Source organism: Xenopus tropicalis, chromosome 2 (assembly GCF_000004195.4).
Source record: "Xenopus tropicalis strain Nigerian chromosome 2, UCB_Xtro_10.0, whole genome shotgun sequence".
Classification (NCBI taxonomy): domain Eukaryota; kingdom Metazoa; phylum Chordata; class Amphibia; order Anura; family Pipidae; genus Xenopus; species Xenopus tropicalis.
In genome coordinates this window covers 43,728,881-43,747,270 of record NC_030678.2, presented here as the reverse complement: position 1 = coordinate 43,747,270, position 18,390 = coordinate 43,728,881, and the positions used below count along the sequence as shown (strand labels likewise).

General features: G+C 41.4%; 1 protein-coding gene across 4 annotated transcripts; it reads right to left on the bottom strand.

Annotated features, from left to right (window-relative positions):
• Positions 1 to 1,149: 1,149 nt before the first annotated feature.
• LOC108645187 (ubiquitin carboxyl-terminal hydrolase 40) lies at positions 1,150 to 18,360 on the bottom strand. 4 transcript variants are annotated; one of them, XM_031896740.1, is made up of 8 exons: positions 18,321 to 18,360; positions 17,945 to 18,047; positions 12,418 to 12,651; positions 11,499 to 11,564; positions 8,431 to 8,498; positions 6,490 to 6,603; positions 5,582 to 5,736; positions 1,150 to 1,385 (listed from the first exon to the last, which is right to left on the bottom strand). In XM_031896740.1, the coding sequence occupies exons 3-8, from the start codon at positions 12,620 to 12,622 to the stop codon at positions 1,253 to 1,255; spliced, it is 741 nt and encodes a 246-aa protein (XP_031752600.1). In that variant the 5' UTR covers positions 12,623 to 12,651; positions 17,945 to 18,047; positions 18,321 to 18,360; the 3' UTR covers positions 1,150 to 1,252. The 4 variants fall into 4 exon arrangements, with proteins under 4 accessions (XP_031752600.1, XP_031752599.1, XP_031752601.1 ...); XM_031896739.1 differs by lacking the exon at positions 18,321 to 18,360 and having other exon boundaries at positions 17,945 to 18,095; XM_031896742.1 differs by lacking the exons at positions 1,150 to 1,385; positions 18,321 to 18,360 and adding an exon at positions 2,891 to 3,321 and having other exon boundaries at positions 17,945 to 18,094.
• Between the last annotated feature and the right edge of the window lie 30 nt (positions 18,361 to 18,390).

Sequence of the window (18,390 nt, the reverse complement as noted above, 5' to 3'; positions counted from 1 at the left end):
CAATTTACGAAAAAGTCGTAACGGCGACTAAAAAATCGCAGAAAATACGAAAAAGTCGCAAAATGTTCGTTTTCCAATCAGAATTTTTCCCAATCGGATTCGAATTCACGTCTTAGTAAATCAGCCCCTTAGTGCCCAGCCAGAGTTCCAGGAGTTTGGGGTTTAAATGATTTTTATGGCAGACATCTAAATTACAGAAAGATCCCTTATCTGGAGAAGCCCAGGTCCCAAGCAACCTTGATGGATAACAGGTTCCATACTTGTATATAGATAATTTGTATATAGATAATTGATTCTACCTGATACTGAATAATCACTGTGATCTCCAAGTCAGAACAAAGTAATTGACCCCTACCACCCCCTGTTAAAAGACCTGCATCAGGTTACCTGCAGAATACCCACAAGACGGTCAGGTTTTAGGTGGAAAATCCTTGACCATGCTGTTGGCTCGCAGGTATGCTGTCTGTGTACCAGCGGCGGGACTAGCATCATTGGCCCCCCCACCCAAGCTTGGCCATCCACCTCCCACAGCCACAGTGCCGTGGCTACCGCTGAGGAGCAGGGGTTGGAGGGGTTGTAATGTGCTATGGTGAACAGAGCACCGCAGCATGGATAAGCAGCAGTGAGGCAGATTCAGAAGGGTAGTCGAAGAGGTAAATGCCCAGCAACCCCCCTCTTTAATGCACCCTTAGCACATGCTTCTTGTGCCTATCCCTAGCTCTGGCCCTGCTGGGTACCCAGGTAAAGTGCAGGTTAGAATTGGCTCCTCACTTCCTCTCAAGAAAACAGACTTATTAGTAACCTTTAGTAACATACCGATAGTTTTAATTGGGAGTTTTAGATCGTTTTGGTCTTACCGCCAAATATCTGTGCATGTATGTTGACCTTGGGGCCAAATACTGAAACATAACTTACTCCATAAATAATTATGGATGAAAAAGAAGTGAACTTTCCAAAAAATAATAATAATCAACAAAACATATTAAGTATATCATACATGACAATAGAGCAAGTTGAGCATACTAACTAAAACAAAATTATATATATATCTTGTATTAGCAGCCCTGAAATTCAGCATAAACCACCTGTTCCGTTGTCCATCTGTTCCTGAGCCAATGCTTTGTACACCCTGCTTGCTAAAGATATTATTCCCTGTAATGACCTAGGTCTCCAAAATAAAATGAAAAAAAAGTTCTACTCATAACAAATATATATAACAATGAGAAATATTTCCCATTATATGAAGTCATGCTCACCTTGAGTCCCCAATGCCCCAGCTCATCGACATCTTGAATATATGCATGAGAATGACCTCCATAACAGCCGCCCTTGTGTATAATAACAGAGAAGAGCTCATAGGCATATACGGAGTCTTCCAGATTATGCCAAATGGGGACAATTAAGAGAACTGTCAGAGAGAGTGAAGAGGCAATCCACAGATCTGGGTAGGCAGGCTGAATAGATAGATAGGGCCTAATGAATGGTACAACAGAGAAAAAAAGTAACCCCCAAACCCTGATCGAAATGTTGGCCTGATTTCTTTTTAATGGTGCTGATTAAAAGTTACGTTTTTTCTTAGTAAAAATACCTGGCGTGCATCTGTATTTTGTGTACTACTGGCTTGGATAGCACCCAGGTTTAGCGATTAGGTTGTTTTTTTGATTGGTGTGTTTGAACCTTCAGACATATATATATATGTCTATTAAAAGGGCAAAGATTGCTTACTATTCCGCTGCTTACAGTGTTGGACTGGGGTGCCAAGGGCCCCTAGCACCCAGGGCCAGGCAACTAATCAACCCCAGTTATGGGAACACTATATTAACCATCCAAACACCAACCACCCACTCACCTGAAATCCCCAACCCTTTTGTGACCTGCATATCATGCCTTTCCGTCTCTGAGCCCTCTCTGCCATGGGGCCCATAACTGCAGTACCCCCCTGATTGCAGGCATGCCTGGAGGTACTTAAGTGTTTCATAAACATTGGCCTGTGTCGGGTCAGTATCTCCTTGCAGAATACCTGCAAAGGATAGATAAGGTATTTCTGCTGGCACCCAAGGGTTAAGCCAATTGTTCTGCTGAAAGGAGACTGCTATCAGTGAGATCTGAGGCATACAGCCTGCCTAGCTGTTTGTTGTTGAGGTACCTACATAAAATAAACACATACGCTAAATTAAAACAATTGATTGATGTGTTCGAAAAAATGGATGCTGTAACAATTATTTACACACAATCAGCACATGGATAGATCACCTTCAAGGTTAAGTTTCTTTGTAGGAAGAATATCTGACTGTTACTTTAAAGTGTCCCATGGGCCTTTTAATGATCTGGTCACTTGAGAATTTTTATATGGAGGTAACACTTATTAATATGACAAGTGGAGATAGGCGGATTGTGCTGTTTTCTGCCAGACAGCAATTATGGTTAAAATACCACACCAATGAATAATATTGAGCCGGCACAACAAGTATGGTGCAAGCGGGGCTTAGCCCCTGCGTGTTTACTCAAGAAAGCAACGTTTCGGGGGCGTACCCCTTCGTCAGGCATACGCCCCCGAAACGTTGCTTTCTTGAATAAACACGCAGGGGCTGTGCCCCGCTTGCACCATACTTGTTGTGCCGGCTCAATATTTTTCATTGGACTTTGCTGGGAGTGCCGACTCTCTGGGCTGTGCACCAAGTACAAAGCTTTGGAGGAGGTAAGGGTGTGCTGGTGGAACTTTTATTCTCTTCAAAATACCACACCAGCCATATGCCATTAGCCCTAGCGGTTTGCAGGTCCCTTTTAAGGAATATTAAATGAAATATAGTTGATGACAAGGCAGCCAGAGCCAAGTGCATCTTGGCTACCATGTTTAATTTTAGTTGCTGTTTCAACAATAGTTTTGGGAAACCTGGGCAATAAAACAAAGAGATGTGTATCATGCACAAACAGACCTTTAAGGCAGGAAGTTCAAATCCCTGGAATACCACATCTACCCCACACCAAACAACCTCAAAGATAAAAACACTCAAACCTGCTCACAAAAGGGCCGGATGATGAGGCGGGTGGGAAAGGTGTATCGAGAAGTTTCCTTATAACGCTCACACTTGACTACAAAGTCAAAGTTAAACCTCAGCAGAGATAGTGTGAGAAAGGGTGGCAGTTTCCCCAACTTGGCAGACTAAGGTAAACAAAACAAAAAAAAACACACTTGGCACAGCTCCCACATCTGTACCAATTATCTCCATCAAAGTGTTCCTCTTCCAAATACATGCTACACAGAGAATTCGCCAGACTGCCCACGCCCTTCACTGCCACCGTCAAGTCAAGGAAATCCTCCTGCACAAGGGTGTAAAATGCTAAGTTTGCATAATATGCATTCTATAATTCTACCGCTACAGTTGTTCATAGTCTCCCGGCTTCTATTGTCGGCTCCCCTCACCACTTGCTCTCTAGACCCCATGCCTTCTTCTCTGCTTAAACACTGTGCTGCTGAAATTATTCTGGCTCTTACTCCCATCTTCAACTCTTCTCTGTTCTCTGGAAGTTTCCCCTCTTCATTTAAAAAGGCCTGTGTGAAGCCTATCCTTAAAAAGGCCACGCTGGACCCGTCCTGTCTCTCTAACTACCGTCCTGTCTCGCTTCTACCTCTTGCCTCCAAAACCTTAGAGCGTATCGTCTTCTCCCGTATTACTAACTTTCTTAATGCACATAATTTATTGGACCCGCTGGAATCTGGCTTTCGGCCTGCGCACTCTACTGAGACGGCGTTGTGCAGAGTTACGAATGATCTTCAGGTTGCCAAAGCCAATGGTCACTTTTCTATACTAATCCTCCTAGATCTATCGGCTGCATTTGATACGGTTGACCACTCCCTCCTGATGCAAATTCTGCATTCCATTGGTCTCCGTAGTTAGGCTGCATCCTGGATCTATTCCTACCTCTTTAACCGTTCATCCTATGCTAACAAAACCTCATCTCCAGTTCCTCTTAATGTGGGGGTACCCCAAGGCTCTGTACTTGGGCCGTTGTTGTTCTCCCTTTACACGCTGTCTTTGGGAGATCTTATCAGTTCATTTGGCTTTAAATATCATCTGTATGCAGATGATATCCAAATTTACTTTTCAACCCCTTCGTTAACAGTTGAAACTGAGACCCAAATCTCTAACTGCCTCCTGGCTATCTCCAATTGGATGAACCAATGCCACCTCAAACTGAACCTAACAAAAATTGAACTAATGATCTATGATCTTTCCGCCTAAGCCTGGTCCTACTCCCCCTTTTCTATCTCTATTGAAGGCAACCTCATCAACACTGTTGATTCAGTGCGTTGTTTGGGGGTGATCTTTGACTCCAGTCTCTCCTTCTCTGACCATATTAACACCACTGTCACTTTTTCTTACGCAATATTGCCAAAATCTGTCCCTTTCTTTCTACTGCAACAGCTAGGTTGCTCATGCATGCTCTCATCATATCCCGACTTGACTACTGTAACCTGCTACTAACTGGCCTCCCTAACTCCCATCTTTCCCCCCTACAGTCTATATTAAACACTGCTGCCAGAATTCTCCTCCTCTCATCCAGGAGAGGTTAGGCCCTTCCCCTGCTAAAGTCCTTATCGTGGCTTCCTGTTAAACAAAGAATATCGTACAAACTCCTTCTCTTAATCTTCAAAGCCCTCCATTCCTCTGCCCCTCACTACATCTCTTCCCTTGTGTCTCCGTACGTTCCTGGCCGACTCGCAGAGCAACCATTTGGTTGCGCCCCCCACTACTGCTGCCGTTTCCCGCCTTAAACCCTTCTGCCTTGCTGCCCCTTACATTTGGAATGCCCTCCCTGATTTCCTCCGGAGAGAATCCTCCCCCGGTCTTTTTAAAACTAAACTTAAAGACTCACTCACCCAGCACCTGATCTGGGAAATAGCACTTATATTGTAGTGTCACCCACTGTGACCTACAGCACTTATATTTGCCGATTTGTGTCTGTAAGTTACCCTCCCATATAGATTGTAAGCTCTATGGGGCAGGGACCTCCATCCTCTTGTGTTTTTGACTCTTATTGCAACTGTATCTTTTATTTATTTGTCTTTATTGTAATACTTTGTATTTATCTATTATCTTAATAACCCCCTGTTTGTATTAATGTATTCTACTGTACAGCGCTGTGTACATAAGTAGCGCTTTATAAATAAAGATATACATACATACATATGTTCTGACTATACAGAAAGTACAAATTATTAGCATTATAAATTTACAGACACAAACTGGGAAAAAAATCAAGGACAGGTAAGAAAATTTTGCTCAGATGATGATAAAATCTGCGCATGTATTGTGTATTTGATGATACCATTGGGTCAGTGACCCCCATTTGAATGCTGGAAAGATGTCAAAGAGAAAGGCAAATAATTCCCAAAGTATAAGATATAAATAACTGCAAAGTTCTAGCAATAGGACATTTTTATAACATACTTAAAGTTAACTTAAAGGTGAAGCACAGAAATGCAGAACTTTGCAATAGAGGCAACATTGACTAAATACTTAAAAAATACAAACACACTAATGTTTCCCACTTCTGTCTGCCCTACGCTACCTCTTACCTGCCTTTCACTGATGTAGCCACACTCCTTGCACTGGATGCAGTTAACAATGGTGCCATGGTACAATCGCTTGATGAGGTCATGGCCAGATGTGCCCTCCAATGAGCACTGAACAAAATGCGGTTTAACTCCTGCACATCATGCTGGCTTGTCTCCTGCAGGGATTAGTATGTAAACGTTAGCACTTACTCATACAGGGACAAGAGAATGGTACAAAGGGAATGAATGTGAAATGGGAGAGGAGGAAGTAGGGATAGTAAGAAAGAGCAAGGGTTGGCCTGTTTTTTTTCCATTTTGGCATACAAGCTTGTTGCAATCACAAACATTTTTGTTCAGACAAAATGTTGATATCTTTAAAAAGTCACACATGTAGGGGCAATTATGCGGTTTAGTCAGAAATAATTAAACTGCAGAAAATGCCAGTGTTTATGTGGCCAGCATTAGTAATGTTTTCACTGTTAAAAGACAACTGAACCCCCATCTAAACCCCAGCCCCCCCTCAACTGGCCTCTCTTTCTGCTACTCCTCTGCACAGTTTATTCCTTTGAAATGTGTTCCTTCTTGTAAATCTGCCACATAAATGCAGAGATGTGCAGCGGAGTTCACAGGTGCAACCTTATACAAGTTTGGTTCCTCTTCTTGGAATTCACCGTCATGGAGCCTGCTGTAGCATGTGCAGTTGAGCTAGGCCCGGGAGTAGCCTCAACTGCACATACTTCAGTTGGGGTTTAGTTCTCCTTTAATAGTTTATTTAAGGGATACTGGGCAAAAGTTTGAAGGAGACATAACTAAAAAGCCTTGGATGCCAGGACTATGACGGAACTAAAACTGCCAGCATGTCCTGCCCTAGCCACTGCAATATGGCACAAGATAGGAATTCTTATTTCTTATCAATAAAAGGTACAGACCTCACTACTGTTCCACCCAAAGCTCTCTGTGAGATCTGTGGTTGACAAGGCCTGCTGATCCAGCAGCAGAAGTTGAGCGAAGAGACGCTGTAACTGCAGGGGAATAATTCGCACCTGGAAATAGAAAAAAAATATGAAAAAGGAAAATACAATGAGAGGAAATAAGGAAATTCATCACCACGATGGGAAATCTGCTAAGAAAGTTGTGTCATTCAGCAATCGTAAGACAAAAAAGTATGGTACTCTGTTATCTAGATCAGTGCTGCCCAACTTCTGTGGTACCAAGGGCTGGAATTTTTTTGGCCTATGTGGTGGAGGGCTGATAAGGGAAGCCCTTGTTTTAAACTGCACCCACTTGAAAGCACATCCATGTTATCACAAGAGCTTTTAAGACCAAACCCACATTAATGGTAGTTGTGCAGCAAAACCCCAATGGTTGGTGCTCACTGCAGGGATATCACCATTCAATCATATGTAAAAGAAGTTATTACATCCTATTAAGCCACACCCTTAAATCCATATGCCTTATCCTCTCTGGGGACAGCAAAGCAACCCCCAGCACACCTTAGAGACCTCCTAATAACGATTTCCAAATGCTAACATTTGGAAATAGGTTCACCTTCCACAGGCAGCACAGGGCAGGCAGAGCATGGAACATAAAGGCAGCATAGAGCAGGCAGAGTATGGGACACACAGGCAGCATAGGGTAGAAAGAATATGGCACACACAGGCAGCATAGAGCAGGCAGAGTACGGGACACACAGGCAGCATAGAGCAGGCAGAGTATGGGACACACAGGCAGCATAGAGCAGAGAGAGTATGGCACCCACAGGCAGCATATGGCACACACACACAGGCAGTGTAGGGCAGGCAGAGTATGGGACACACGGGCAGCGTAGGGCAGGCAGATTATGGCACACGCAGGCAGCATAGGGCAGGCAGAGTATGGCACACACAGGCAGCATAGGGCAGGCAGAGTATGGCACACACAGGCAGCATAGGGCAGGCAGAAAATGGCACAAACAGGCAGCATAGGACAGGCAGAGTATGACACACATAGGCAGCATAGGGCAGGCAGGGTATGGCACACACAGGCAGCATAGGGCAGGCAGAGTATGGCACACACAGGCAGCATAGGGCAGGAAGAGTATGGCACATACAGGCAGCATAGGGCAGGCAGAGTATGGCACACACAGGCAGCATAGGGCAGACAGATTATGGCACACACAGGCAGCATAGGGCAGGCAGAGTATGGCACACACAGGCAGCGTAGGGCAGGCAGAGTATGGGGCACACAAGCAGCATAGGGCAGGCAGAGAATGGGATACACAGGCAGCATAGGGCAGGCAGAGAATGGGATACACAGGCAGCATAGGGCAGGCAGAGTATGCCACACAAATTAATTCCAGCTTGTAATGCAACAAAATGTAGGATAAATACTGAAAGGCACTGTAAATGTATGCTAAAACTTCAGTTTCCCCTAATTGCTTCTGGGATGCAGGAAAGAAGCTTTTATTTTCAAAATAGCTTGGCTAGCCCAACAGTTCAGTTTTGGCCGAAAAGTGTTCCCCATTACCTTGGGGTACTATTCATAATATACAACCTGAGTTGTACTCTTGGCATTCATAAATGGCCCTGCCATTTCATGTAGAGAGGCCCAAAAAGCCCCTTACAGGGCCAGTTGATAGTGACTGTCTACAACATCTTACAGTAGCCCCTCTGACATTTGTCAGAATCCACTGATTGCCAGTCTGTGCCTGTCTTAATACTTTACCACTGCATTCATTTAACTTTACTTTCCCTGATTTAGCCAGTTGCAGTTGTTCCCTTGTACAGAGCTGCCTCTTGTACCTGTGTCACACACTGCTGTTAATCCCAGGCCCTGTATCTACATCCATCCTACAAAACTGTGTTTAACACCTTGTGTTGAAAAACAATTACCTGAGACTCTGGCGTGTCTTTCTCCTCCAGTGATCCAAGTTCTTTAGGACCCAAAGCAAAAAGGGCTTCTGTTACAATACAAAAGAGAAAAAAATACAGTCAAAGAATACTGTGATACTGTTTACTTTTATTATTTTTTTTTATTTTACTTTTATTGACAATGTTCTGTATTCAAAAGTACACAAGGCAATATTAAGAAAGTAAAGGTTCATCCTTGCAATGAGTAAGCTCTATATTATAGTGTCTGGGGACAAGCATTTTAGTGTTCCCAGACCTCTACTGATTATATTCTATAATTGCAAAAAGTATGCCTTTGTTTGCTTAAAAGTGATAGAAAAAAAAAAAATTATCAACAAAGTATAAAAACTGAATGAGAAAAGAAAAAATAAAACAGGACTATTTTTAACTTGACTTCTTTTCTCCCCCCTGTTCCGTCTATTCTTCACTCTTGTACCAGATAAAGTTAATTACTTCCAGTCTGAGCGTAAGGCGGTTGCAGTTCCTAAAGGTACCTTGGTGGATATCTCTGGTGACTATTTGTATGTCTGCCAGCGATTTAACAAATATCCAGGGGGTCCTTATTTTTTTAAATTGCTTTTGTCTATGATTTTTCATATACCAGCAGGATCCAGTTTATTTCGTTTTTGAGCTGCGGATTTCATAATGGTGAGTTTCGAGTAATTAGAATCTTGGTAGGTTTGCTTAAGTTTGGGATGGGAAGTCCTAGTAATGCATTTTGCTGCAACTTGTGGATGTTAAAGCCAGCAGCTGAATATATAATCTCAGACTCTGACCCAAAATCTTCTAACCCTAGGACATTGCCACCATGTGTGGGTAAGCTGTACCCTCCTCTCCAACATCCTCTGAAGCATAATGGGCTATATGCACTGTTTATCTTATGTACTCTGGATAGGACCAAATACCATCTTAGTAGGGATTTGTAGCCAGACTCCAATAATAAAGTGTTGATGGAGCTATGGGCTACTAAATCCCAATTTGTTTGCCATTTCTGCTCATGTGAATATCCAAAGTCTTTTTCCCCATGCCTCCTTATATGAAAGGGTTGAAGTAAATGAACTTTCTATAAGAGTTCGATATAAGCAGCATATAAGCACCATTTAGCGTAAGGTTGAGTTATACACATTGATTCTAAATAGGAAGACAGAGGGGTATACTGTCCTTAATGCTTTGAATTAAGAAAATGGGACCTGAATGAATCTACACTGTTCCGGAGGGTGAGGTGAGTAGGTTTGATGAAACCTTTCCCATGTAAAAGGGCCAGAGTGTCCATACATATGCTTTAGAGTTTTAAGGCCCTTTAACCCCCACCCTTGAAATGCTCTCCTGTATACGCCCCAGATTTGGAAAGTGTTTTCCAACACTGAGAATAGACTGTTAAGCCTAGAGAAATAGGGTACGCAGGGCATAGCATTAAGTGCAATTGGATAGAATTGATTTCCATAATGGAAGATAGTTTATTTTATAAAGGTTAAGTTATATTAGGCGGTATCTTGACTCCAATAAATTTTAAGTAAGAAGGCAAAGTTTAGCTGAAGCAATTTGTAAGGGGTTTGGTAATCATCATAAGTATATTGTCCTAATAGATATATTATTATTATTATTATTATTATTATTATTAACATTTATTTATAAAGCGCCAACATATTCCACAGCGCTGTAAAATAAGTGGGTTTATACATTGGACATACAGAGTAACAAAGAAAGCAATCAATAACCGATACAAGAGGTGAAGAGAACCCTGCCCAAAAGAGCTTACAATCTATAAGGAGAAAGGGTTGAGACACAAGGTGTGGGAATGGGCATGACCAGAGTTGTGAGAGGTGTGGCACAGGGTATTGCTAAACTAGATTAGGGTAAGCTTCTCTAAATAAATGAGTTTTTAGAGATCTCTTGAAGGCAGAGAGATTGGGAGAAAGTCTGATAAATTGTGGGAGCGAATTCCAGAGAAGGGGGGCAGCCCTTGCACAGTCTGGAATGCGAGCGTGTGAGGAGGGAATGAGAGAGGAGTTGAGGAGCAGGTCAGTAGAGGAGCGTAACAAGCGGGTTGGATGGTATCTAGAGATGAGTTCAGAGATGTAGGGTGGGGCAGAGTTATGGACTGCTTTGTATGTGAGAGTCATTAGTTTGAATTTTATCCTGGATGGTAGGGGAAACCAGTGCAGAGATTGGCAGAGTGGCATGGCAGAGGGGGAGCGGTTGGAGAGGTGTATGAGCCTGGCAGCAGTATTCATTATGGACTGGAGAGGGGACAGACTTTGGAGGGGAAGGCCAATTAACAGGGAGTTACAGTAGTCCAGGCGAGATATTATAAGAGAGTGAATCAGAATTTTGGCAGCATCTTGGGTGATAAATGATCGTATTTTCGAAATATTTCTTAGGTGAAAGTGACATGATTTGGTAAGTGATTGGATATGAGGAGTGAAGGACAGGGCAGAATCAAGGATAACCCCAAGGCACCGGGCCTGGGGAGATGGGGTGATGGTAGAGTTGTTAACCGTTATAGATACCTCGGGAACAATGTGGGCGTTGGATGGGGGAAAGAGGACCAATTCAGTCTTAGAGAGGTTTAATTTAAGATAACGTTGGGACATCCAAGTGGAGATAGCGGGCAGGCAGGAAGAGACGCGAGTTAGAAGCTCTGGGTTGAGGTCAGGAGAGGAAAGATAGATCTGAGTATCATCAGCATAGAGGTGGTACTGAAAGCCAAAAGAATTGATTAATTTGCTACATTTTATGTTGTGTGTGGGTCAGAGAGAGGCCACTTATATTAACGTTTTTTCGCATACATGATGCCAGAGGTTCCAATGTTGTATAAACAAAGTTGGGGAAAGAGGGCATCCTTGCCTCGTCCCTCCGAATAGAGGAAAAGAATCGAATGTAAAAGGACCCCATTGTGCAACCGCAGTAGGGGAGTTTTTTTATTACATGGCAAAATTTATCTTTAATTGTTTACTTTTATTCTGATAAAAGGGGAGGTAACGTCAAAATCTTAACTCAGTGTTTATGTATAGTCCTAAGACAGGAAAGCACTATAACTAGGCATGCACCGAATCCAGGATTCAGTTTGGTATTCGGCCAAGATTCTGCTTTTTTCAGTGCACTCCTTGCCGAACCTGAAAAAAACAGTAGAACATTTTTAATGGGTTTTTATTGCAAATGTATTTTATTTGGTCTAAATAACACACACAAGAATTATGATTTTTGATTTTACATCCTCTTTAATGAATACCTTTTTTTGTCACTGCAAACAAACCATAATTTTCTACCATCCTATGTTAAAGTCACAGGAGATGGTTTTCAGCCTTCTGCAGCTCGCAATCAAAACCTTTTGGCCGCCCCTGTACATATGATACCATGGTCTGCAGAACCTTCTTACCAGAAATTGCATCCTGAAACCCCAGATGGATGTTGGGCAAAGTATAAAACCAAGGTCCATGTTGCTGCACTACATAGCAATGAATCCAAGACATATTCAAGGCTCTAGTGAAATGCACCAACACCCATACACAGGAGGCTAACATTCCATCTAGCGTGCTTCCACAATGGCAGAACAAATCTACTAGCAAGTCAGTGCACTTAGCAATTTCATCTGGCCCCATCTTGCAGGGATCAGATGTAAGAACCACCAGGGCAAAGGAGGTAATAAAGGGTTTGTTGTTCTTTACATGATTGAGCACTTGACTTAAAGAGCGTAAGGCCTTCACCTTATATTTTTGACACAGGCAAAAGAATGTAAGACTACTTCCTGATTAATGTAAATTAATGTAAAACTTCATAGATGACCTACAAATGAAACCCATTCCTGTGCAGTAGACCACTATACCTAATTCCCTAAATACAAACTAATTCATATACAGATGCCCAAGGAGTGCATCCAAACCAAATAAAAAACAGTTGTGTATAAAAACAGCTGTGATGCTTATAATGCATTTTGCATTAAAAAAAAAAAAAAAGAAATGACCAAACCTCTGAATTCTGGTGTAAAAAACAGGGTCCGCAGAAGAGAATTCAGGTAACAGGTGCCACCTTGATTCCTCAGTCCACTAAGCCTTGTGTCTCCTTGTGGCTCTGGGGTCTTTGAATCTCTGGGGTGGGATTTCTTGCCATTCGTGTTTGGACTGCTTGGAAGGATTGAAAAGTCTTCATCTTCCTCAAATAGGTCTCCAAACATCTTGCAGCGCAGAAGTTAGTAGGAGTAACCTTGGTATGGAAAATAAAACTATTATATCTATAATCTATTTTTGGAGCAAGTGATGTCCATTCTGACCACTTTCACCTGCTAAATTGCCAAAACAAGCAATAAACAAAATAATACTGGAGTGTAACTAATTATCAACATTTAAGAGCTTGCCTTCACATTTTATTCATTTCTAAATACTCAATCGTTCATGTTGCAGTTTCTCAATGTTTATCAGCTTTAGTTAATACATATTCATGGACTGAGTCCAAAAACTCTAAGCCTAAGTACTTACACATAACCTGAAAACAGAAAGGTATCAACAAAAAGCATATACAGTGGCTTGCAAAAGTATTCGGCCCCCTTGAACTTTTCCACATTTTGTCCCATTACAGCCACAAACATGAATCAATTTTATTGGAATTCCATGTGAAAGACCAATACAAAGTGGTGTACACGTGAGAAGTGGAACGAAAATCATACATGATTCCAAACATTTTTTTACAAATAAATAACTGCAAAGTGGGGTGTGCGGAATTATTCAGCCCCCTGAGTCAATACTTTGTAGAACCACCTTTTGCTGCAATTACAGCTGCCAGTCTTTTAGGGTATGTCTCTACCAGCTTTGCACATCTAGAGACTGAAATCCTTGCCCATTCTTCTTTGCAAAACAGCTCCAGCTCAGTCAGATTAGATGGGCAGCGTTTGTGAACAGCAGTTTTCAGATCTTGCCACAGATTCTCGATTGGATTTAGATCTGGACTGTGACTGGGCCATTCTAACACATGGATATGTTTTGTTTTAAACCATTCCATTGTTGCCCTGGCTTTATGTTTAGGGTCGTTGTCCTGCTGGAAGGTGAACCTCCGCCCCAGTCTCAAGTCTTTTGCAGACTCCAAGAGGTTTTCTTCCAAGATTGCCCTGTATTTGGCTCCATCCATCTTCCCATCAACTCTGACAGGCTTCCCTGTCCCTGCTGAAGAGAAGTCCCCCCAGAGCATGATGCTGCCACCACCATATTTGACAGTGGGGATGGTGTGTTCAGAGTGATGTGCAGTGTTAGTTTTCCGCCACACATATCGTTTTGCATTTTGGCCAAAAAGTTCCATTTTGGCCTCATCTGACCAGAGCACCTTCTTCCACATGTTTGCTGTGTCCCCCACATGGCTTGTGGCAAACTGTTAACAATGGCTTTCTTCTTGCCACTCTTCCATAAAGGCCAACTTTGTGCAGTGCACGACTAATAGTTGTCCTATGGACAGATTCTCCCACCGGAGCTGTAGATCTCTGCAGCTCGTCCAGAGTCACCATGGGCCTCTTGGCTGCATTTCTGATCAGCGCTCTCCTTGTTCGGCCTGTGAGTTTAGGTGGACGGCCTTGTCTTGGTAGGTTTATAGTTGTGCCATACTCCTTCCATTTCTGAATGATCACTTGAACAGTGCTCCGTGGGATGTTCAAGGCTTTGGAAATCTTTTTGTAGCCTAAGCCTGCTTTAAATTTCTCAATAACAGGTCAGGGACCTGTCTGGTGTGTTACATAGTTACATAGTTACATAGTTACATAGTTACATAGGGTTGAAAAAAGACCTGTGTCCATCAAGTTCAACCCATCCAAGTAAATCCAGCACATCTAACCCACACCTACCAATCTATACACTCACATACATAAACTATAAATACAACCACTAGTACTAACTGTAGATATTAGTATCACAATAGCCTTGGATATTCTGATTGATCAAGAACTCATCCAGGCCCCTCTTAAAGGTTCTTTGGACTTAAAAGTTCTTTGGACTTCGTGGTGTTGTTGCTCCCAATATTCTCTTAGACAACCTCTGAGGCCGTCACAGAGCAGCTGTATTTGTACTGACATTAGATTACACACAGGTGCACTCTATTTAGTCATTAGCACTCATCAGGCAATGTCTATGGGCAACTGACTGCACTCAGACCAAAGGGGGCTGAATAATTACGCACACCCCACTTTGCAGTTATTTATTTGTAAAAAATGTTTGGAATCATGTATGATTTTCGTTCCACTTCTCACGTGTACACCACTTTGTATTGGTCTTTCACGTGGAATTCCAATAAAATTGATTCATGTTTGTGGCTGTAATGGGACAAAATGTGGAAAAGTTCAAGGCGGCCGAATACTTTTGCAAGCCACTGTACTTACAATTAATGAGCTGTAAATACTCCATGTACCATGGTGATATCATTATGTTACAAATAGTTATTATTCAAAAGATCAATGAAGTAAATTACAAGGGCTGTTGGGGAGGGTGGTAAGTGCGAAAGTAGTGTGACATACAGTAATATAGAGTTGGTGGAGATGAGAAGCAGAGTGATAGGTAAATGGCTGGTAGGTGATTGCAGGGGTAATTTTATAATAAATATATTTAGGATAAACTTTCAAAAAAATTGTCGGTATTAGAAAAAGTATTTACTTAAATAATGGCAATTACATTTTCAATAGCGTCAATTTTATGCACCGAAAATCTACAATACATTTTAAGACAACCTGAAAATTAGGGGTTACAGGGTTGATGGTAAACCCAACCCAGAAACTACATTTCTGCTTAAAAGTAGAAATTGATGGAACAAGGGAGCTATATACCAAGTAAACGTACTCACTTTACTTTTGATAAAGTTATAGAGAGTTTTGTGAGTTTAGTTTTTGTTCAAAGAGGGTGAGAATAGTCTATAAGGGTTGCATTTTGGAATATATGGCAGATGCTGCATAAGACATCATACATTTAGGACACTGTTGATTTGTAGCATGTTTTAGCAGCACTCACTGCCATTTTCATATTCAGAAATCACATAATACCAACACAGAAATGGTTAATAGCATCAGCATATCATATAACTCTTTTGATGTCCCCATTATTTCCCATTTTCCCCATATGCTCCACTGTCTACAGCTAATTTTCTTTACACTCCTTGCCTTTTTTTTAATGTTGTCCCCCTTCCCATTTTCTGGCCTTCACAACAACTACATTCACTAGCCCATTTCCCTTTCTCCTTATGAATCTTTTATTCATTCTCTCCTTGTAGTCCCCTCTATCCCTACATATCCCCATATCCTTGCTTTTAGTCATTTTTTAATTTTCTCTCTCTCATTTCTTCAGAACTAGCCCAAGTTGCTCACCTCCAGGGCCAGACTGGGAGTAAAAAGCAGCCCTGGTAAATAAAAACAGCTCTCCGGTTTTGCCTTTCTGTGGATATCTGGTTTCTAGGATCATATCTAAATTAGCAACCAGGTGAGATGTGGTACTGAGTAACAATAGTCTCTCGGAGCAATAGTTTTTTGGTTGCCTGAAAGCATAAAGAGGCAGAAGAGGGCAGCAAATAATTAAAAAATAAATCAATAAAAAAATATATATATATTTCCTAGCTTAGGAATATCAATGTCCCTTATGTAGTCCTGTATCTCATTGGGTGATACTTGCAATTTGGAGGTATATAGGTCTGTATAAAATTCTACAAATATGTTGTTCACTTCCTCAGGGGAGGAGGTTATTGTACCATTGGTTAGTTTTACTGCTGGGATGAGCATAGTTGTGGAGTTTTCCCTGGAGAGCAGTGCTAATAATTTCCCATTTTTATCTCCCTGCTCAAAGACCCCTGCTTTTTGGTATAACATGTGCTTTTTTGTGAGTTCAATTTGAGCTAGGGTGAGAGCCCTCTGGTTTTCTTGCCATTCCTGCTGGGTCTGCGTGTTTGGGTGTGCAATGTAGTTTGCTTCGGCTTCCTGTACCCTTTGGGATTTCAATAGAATTTCCACACATAGGTTAGTTTCTATTGCTTTAATGTTACTGATAAAGACACCTCTGATGTAGGCTTTAAAGGCGTCCCAAGTGATATCTGGAGGTACCTCTTCTCTATTTGTTTCTATAAATGTTTCTATGCTATTGTGGATGGTCTTGTTCAGTTGTGCGTGGGTTGCCCCGTAAGGGCTGAGTCTCCAGATCCTGTCTGCTAAGGTTGGGGAAGTGAGTATAGTGGTTATAATAGGGGAATGGTCTGATATACCCCTAGCAAGTATTTCCACTTTTTGTGTTCTTTTGTTCATTTCCTTGCAGCCTAAGGCTAGGTCGATTCTGGACATATTATTAGAGCCAGGTGAGTAGCAGGTGTATTGCCTGGCTCCTGGATTACGTACTCTCCAGAGGTCTGTTAGTCAAAAACCAGAGATCCATTTATTAAATGCTGGGGTGTTGACTCTGGGGGGGTTCAGTTTGTCTAGTGTTGCATCAATCACCGCATTAAAGTCACCCATTAGCAGTAGGGGTGCCGTTGGAAGGGTCAGGATTTTATTCATGACTTCTCTCAAGGGTTCCTCTGCAAATGGGGGTGGGATATATATATTTGCTAGGGTTAATTTTTTTCCCTTGTAATGTGCCTTGCACTAGGACATATTTACATTTCTGTCAGAGATAACAGTTTCTACTACGAAAGGGCAGGTTTAACAAATTAGGATAGATAACCCTCTAGAGTAGGCTGAGTACAGAGAGTGGTGCATTGATCCTATCCAGGGTCTTTTTAGTGCTAAGATTATACTGCCCACTAGGTGTGTTTCCTGTAACATTATAATTTGTGGCTTGTTTCTACGAATGAAATCTAGAACCAGCCTTCTTTTAATTGCGCTTCCTAAACCCCTTACATTCCACAACATTACTTTAATTGTAGCCATATTTGATTATTTTTTTTAGTTATGTTCTTTGTGTGATAATAGTTTTTATTGTGGGGGGTTGTGTTGTCCTCGCTTTTTAACTGATTTCTTCTTAGTTGACAAAATTCTTCTCCAATGTTTATGGAAAGCTGATATAGGTACTGTGCTCCAATCTCTATAAGTATTATCCCACTAAGAATATACCAACAAACTCATGGAGGATGAATAAAGCTTTATTAAATAATTTGACACAGCATATTATCACAAATGTCTGAAAGAATATTTTGATCCAAATTCCTCCAAAGAAATTTCTATTAGTTCTCAATGGTGTGCCCACAAAGCGACACTAACAGGGATTTTTATTCAAGAAGTGTCCTACTTTAGAAGGAATAATATAATTGGAAAGATTAACATTAGAGAACAATCTTGCCCAACATCTCAAAAAAAAAAAAAAAATCAATCCTACTAAACCAAAATGTCCAGAAATTAGATTTAGCTACTTTTGAAGCATTGCGGAGGCACTTGCTCAATATTACTTCCAGCTTTGTTATATAATACTGAAATATTATTTGAAAAATGATAACAGAATAACTCAACCCAATGCCCAAAGTATAGATAAATATCTGGCAGAAGTTAACTTACCTCATTTAACTCTGATCAAATAAAGTGCCCATTTCTCAACAAGAAGTGGAACATGCTATAAAATCTTCTCCTCTGAAGAAAGCCCCAGGCTTGTATGGTTTACCTGTAATATATTATAAGATATATGCACAGCTATTAGTTCCAAATCTGATATTTAATTCCATATTATCAGGAGGATATTTATCAGAAGAAATGTTACAAATGTTACAACTGTTTTACTAAAGGAGGGTAAAGATCCAAAAAAGATACCAAAGTTATAGACTAATCTCTTTATTAAATGAGAAGGAAAGTCATTTAGGCATTTAATTGCCAATAGATTTGCCACATTAGTGCCACCTAGAACAAAATATTTATTCTGCAGAAAGCATTACCATACCTGAGTAAACAGCTCTAGAAGCTTTCTCTGTACGCGTAAGACAGCAGCTGCCATTTTAAGTAGCTTCCTG

Coding starts and splice junctions, on each gene's coding strand:
- LOC108645187 (XM_031896740.1), bottom strand. CDS start 12,622: ATGTTTGGAGACCTATTTGAGGAAGATGAAGACTTTTCAATCCTTCCA. Junction 6,604..8,430: donor AAGACACGCCAGAGTCTCAG/GTAATTGTTTTT, acceptor TTCTATTTCCAG/GTGCGAATTATTCCCCTGCA. Junction 5,737..6,489: donor TTGGGTGGAACAGTAGTGAG/GTCTGTACCTTT, acceptor TAATCCCTGCAG/GAGACAAGCCAGCATGATGT.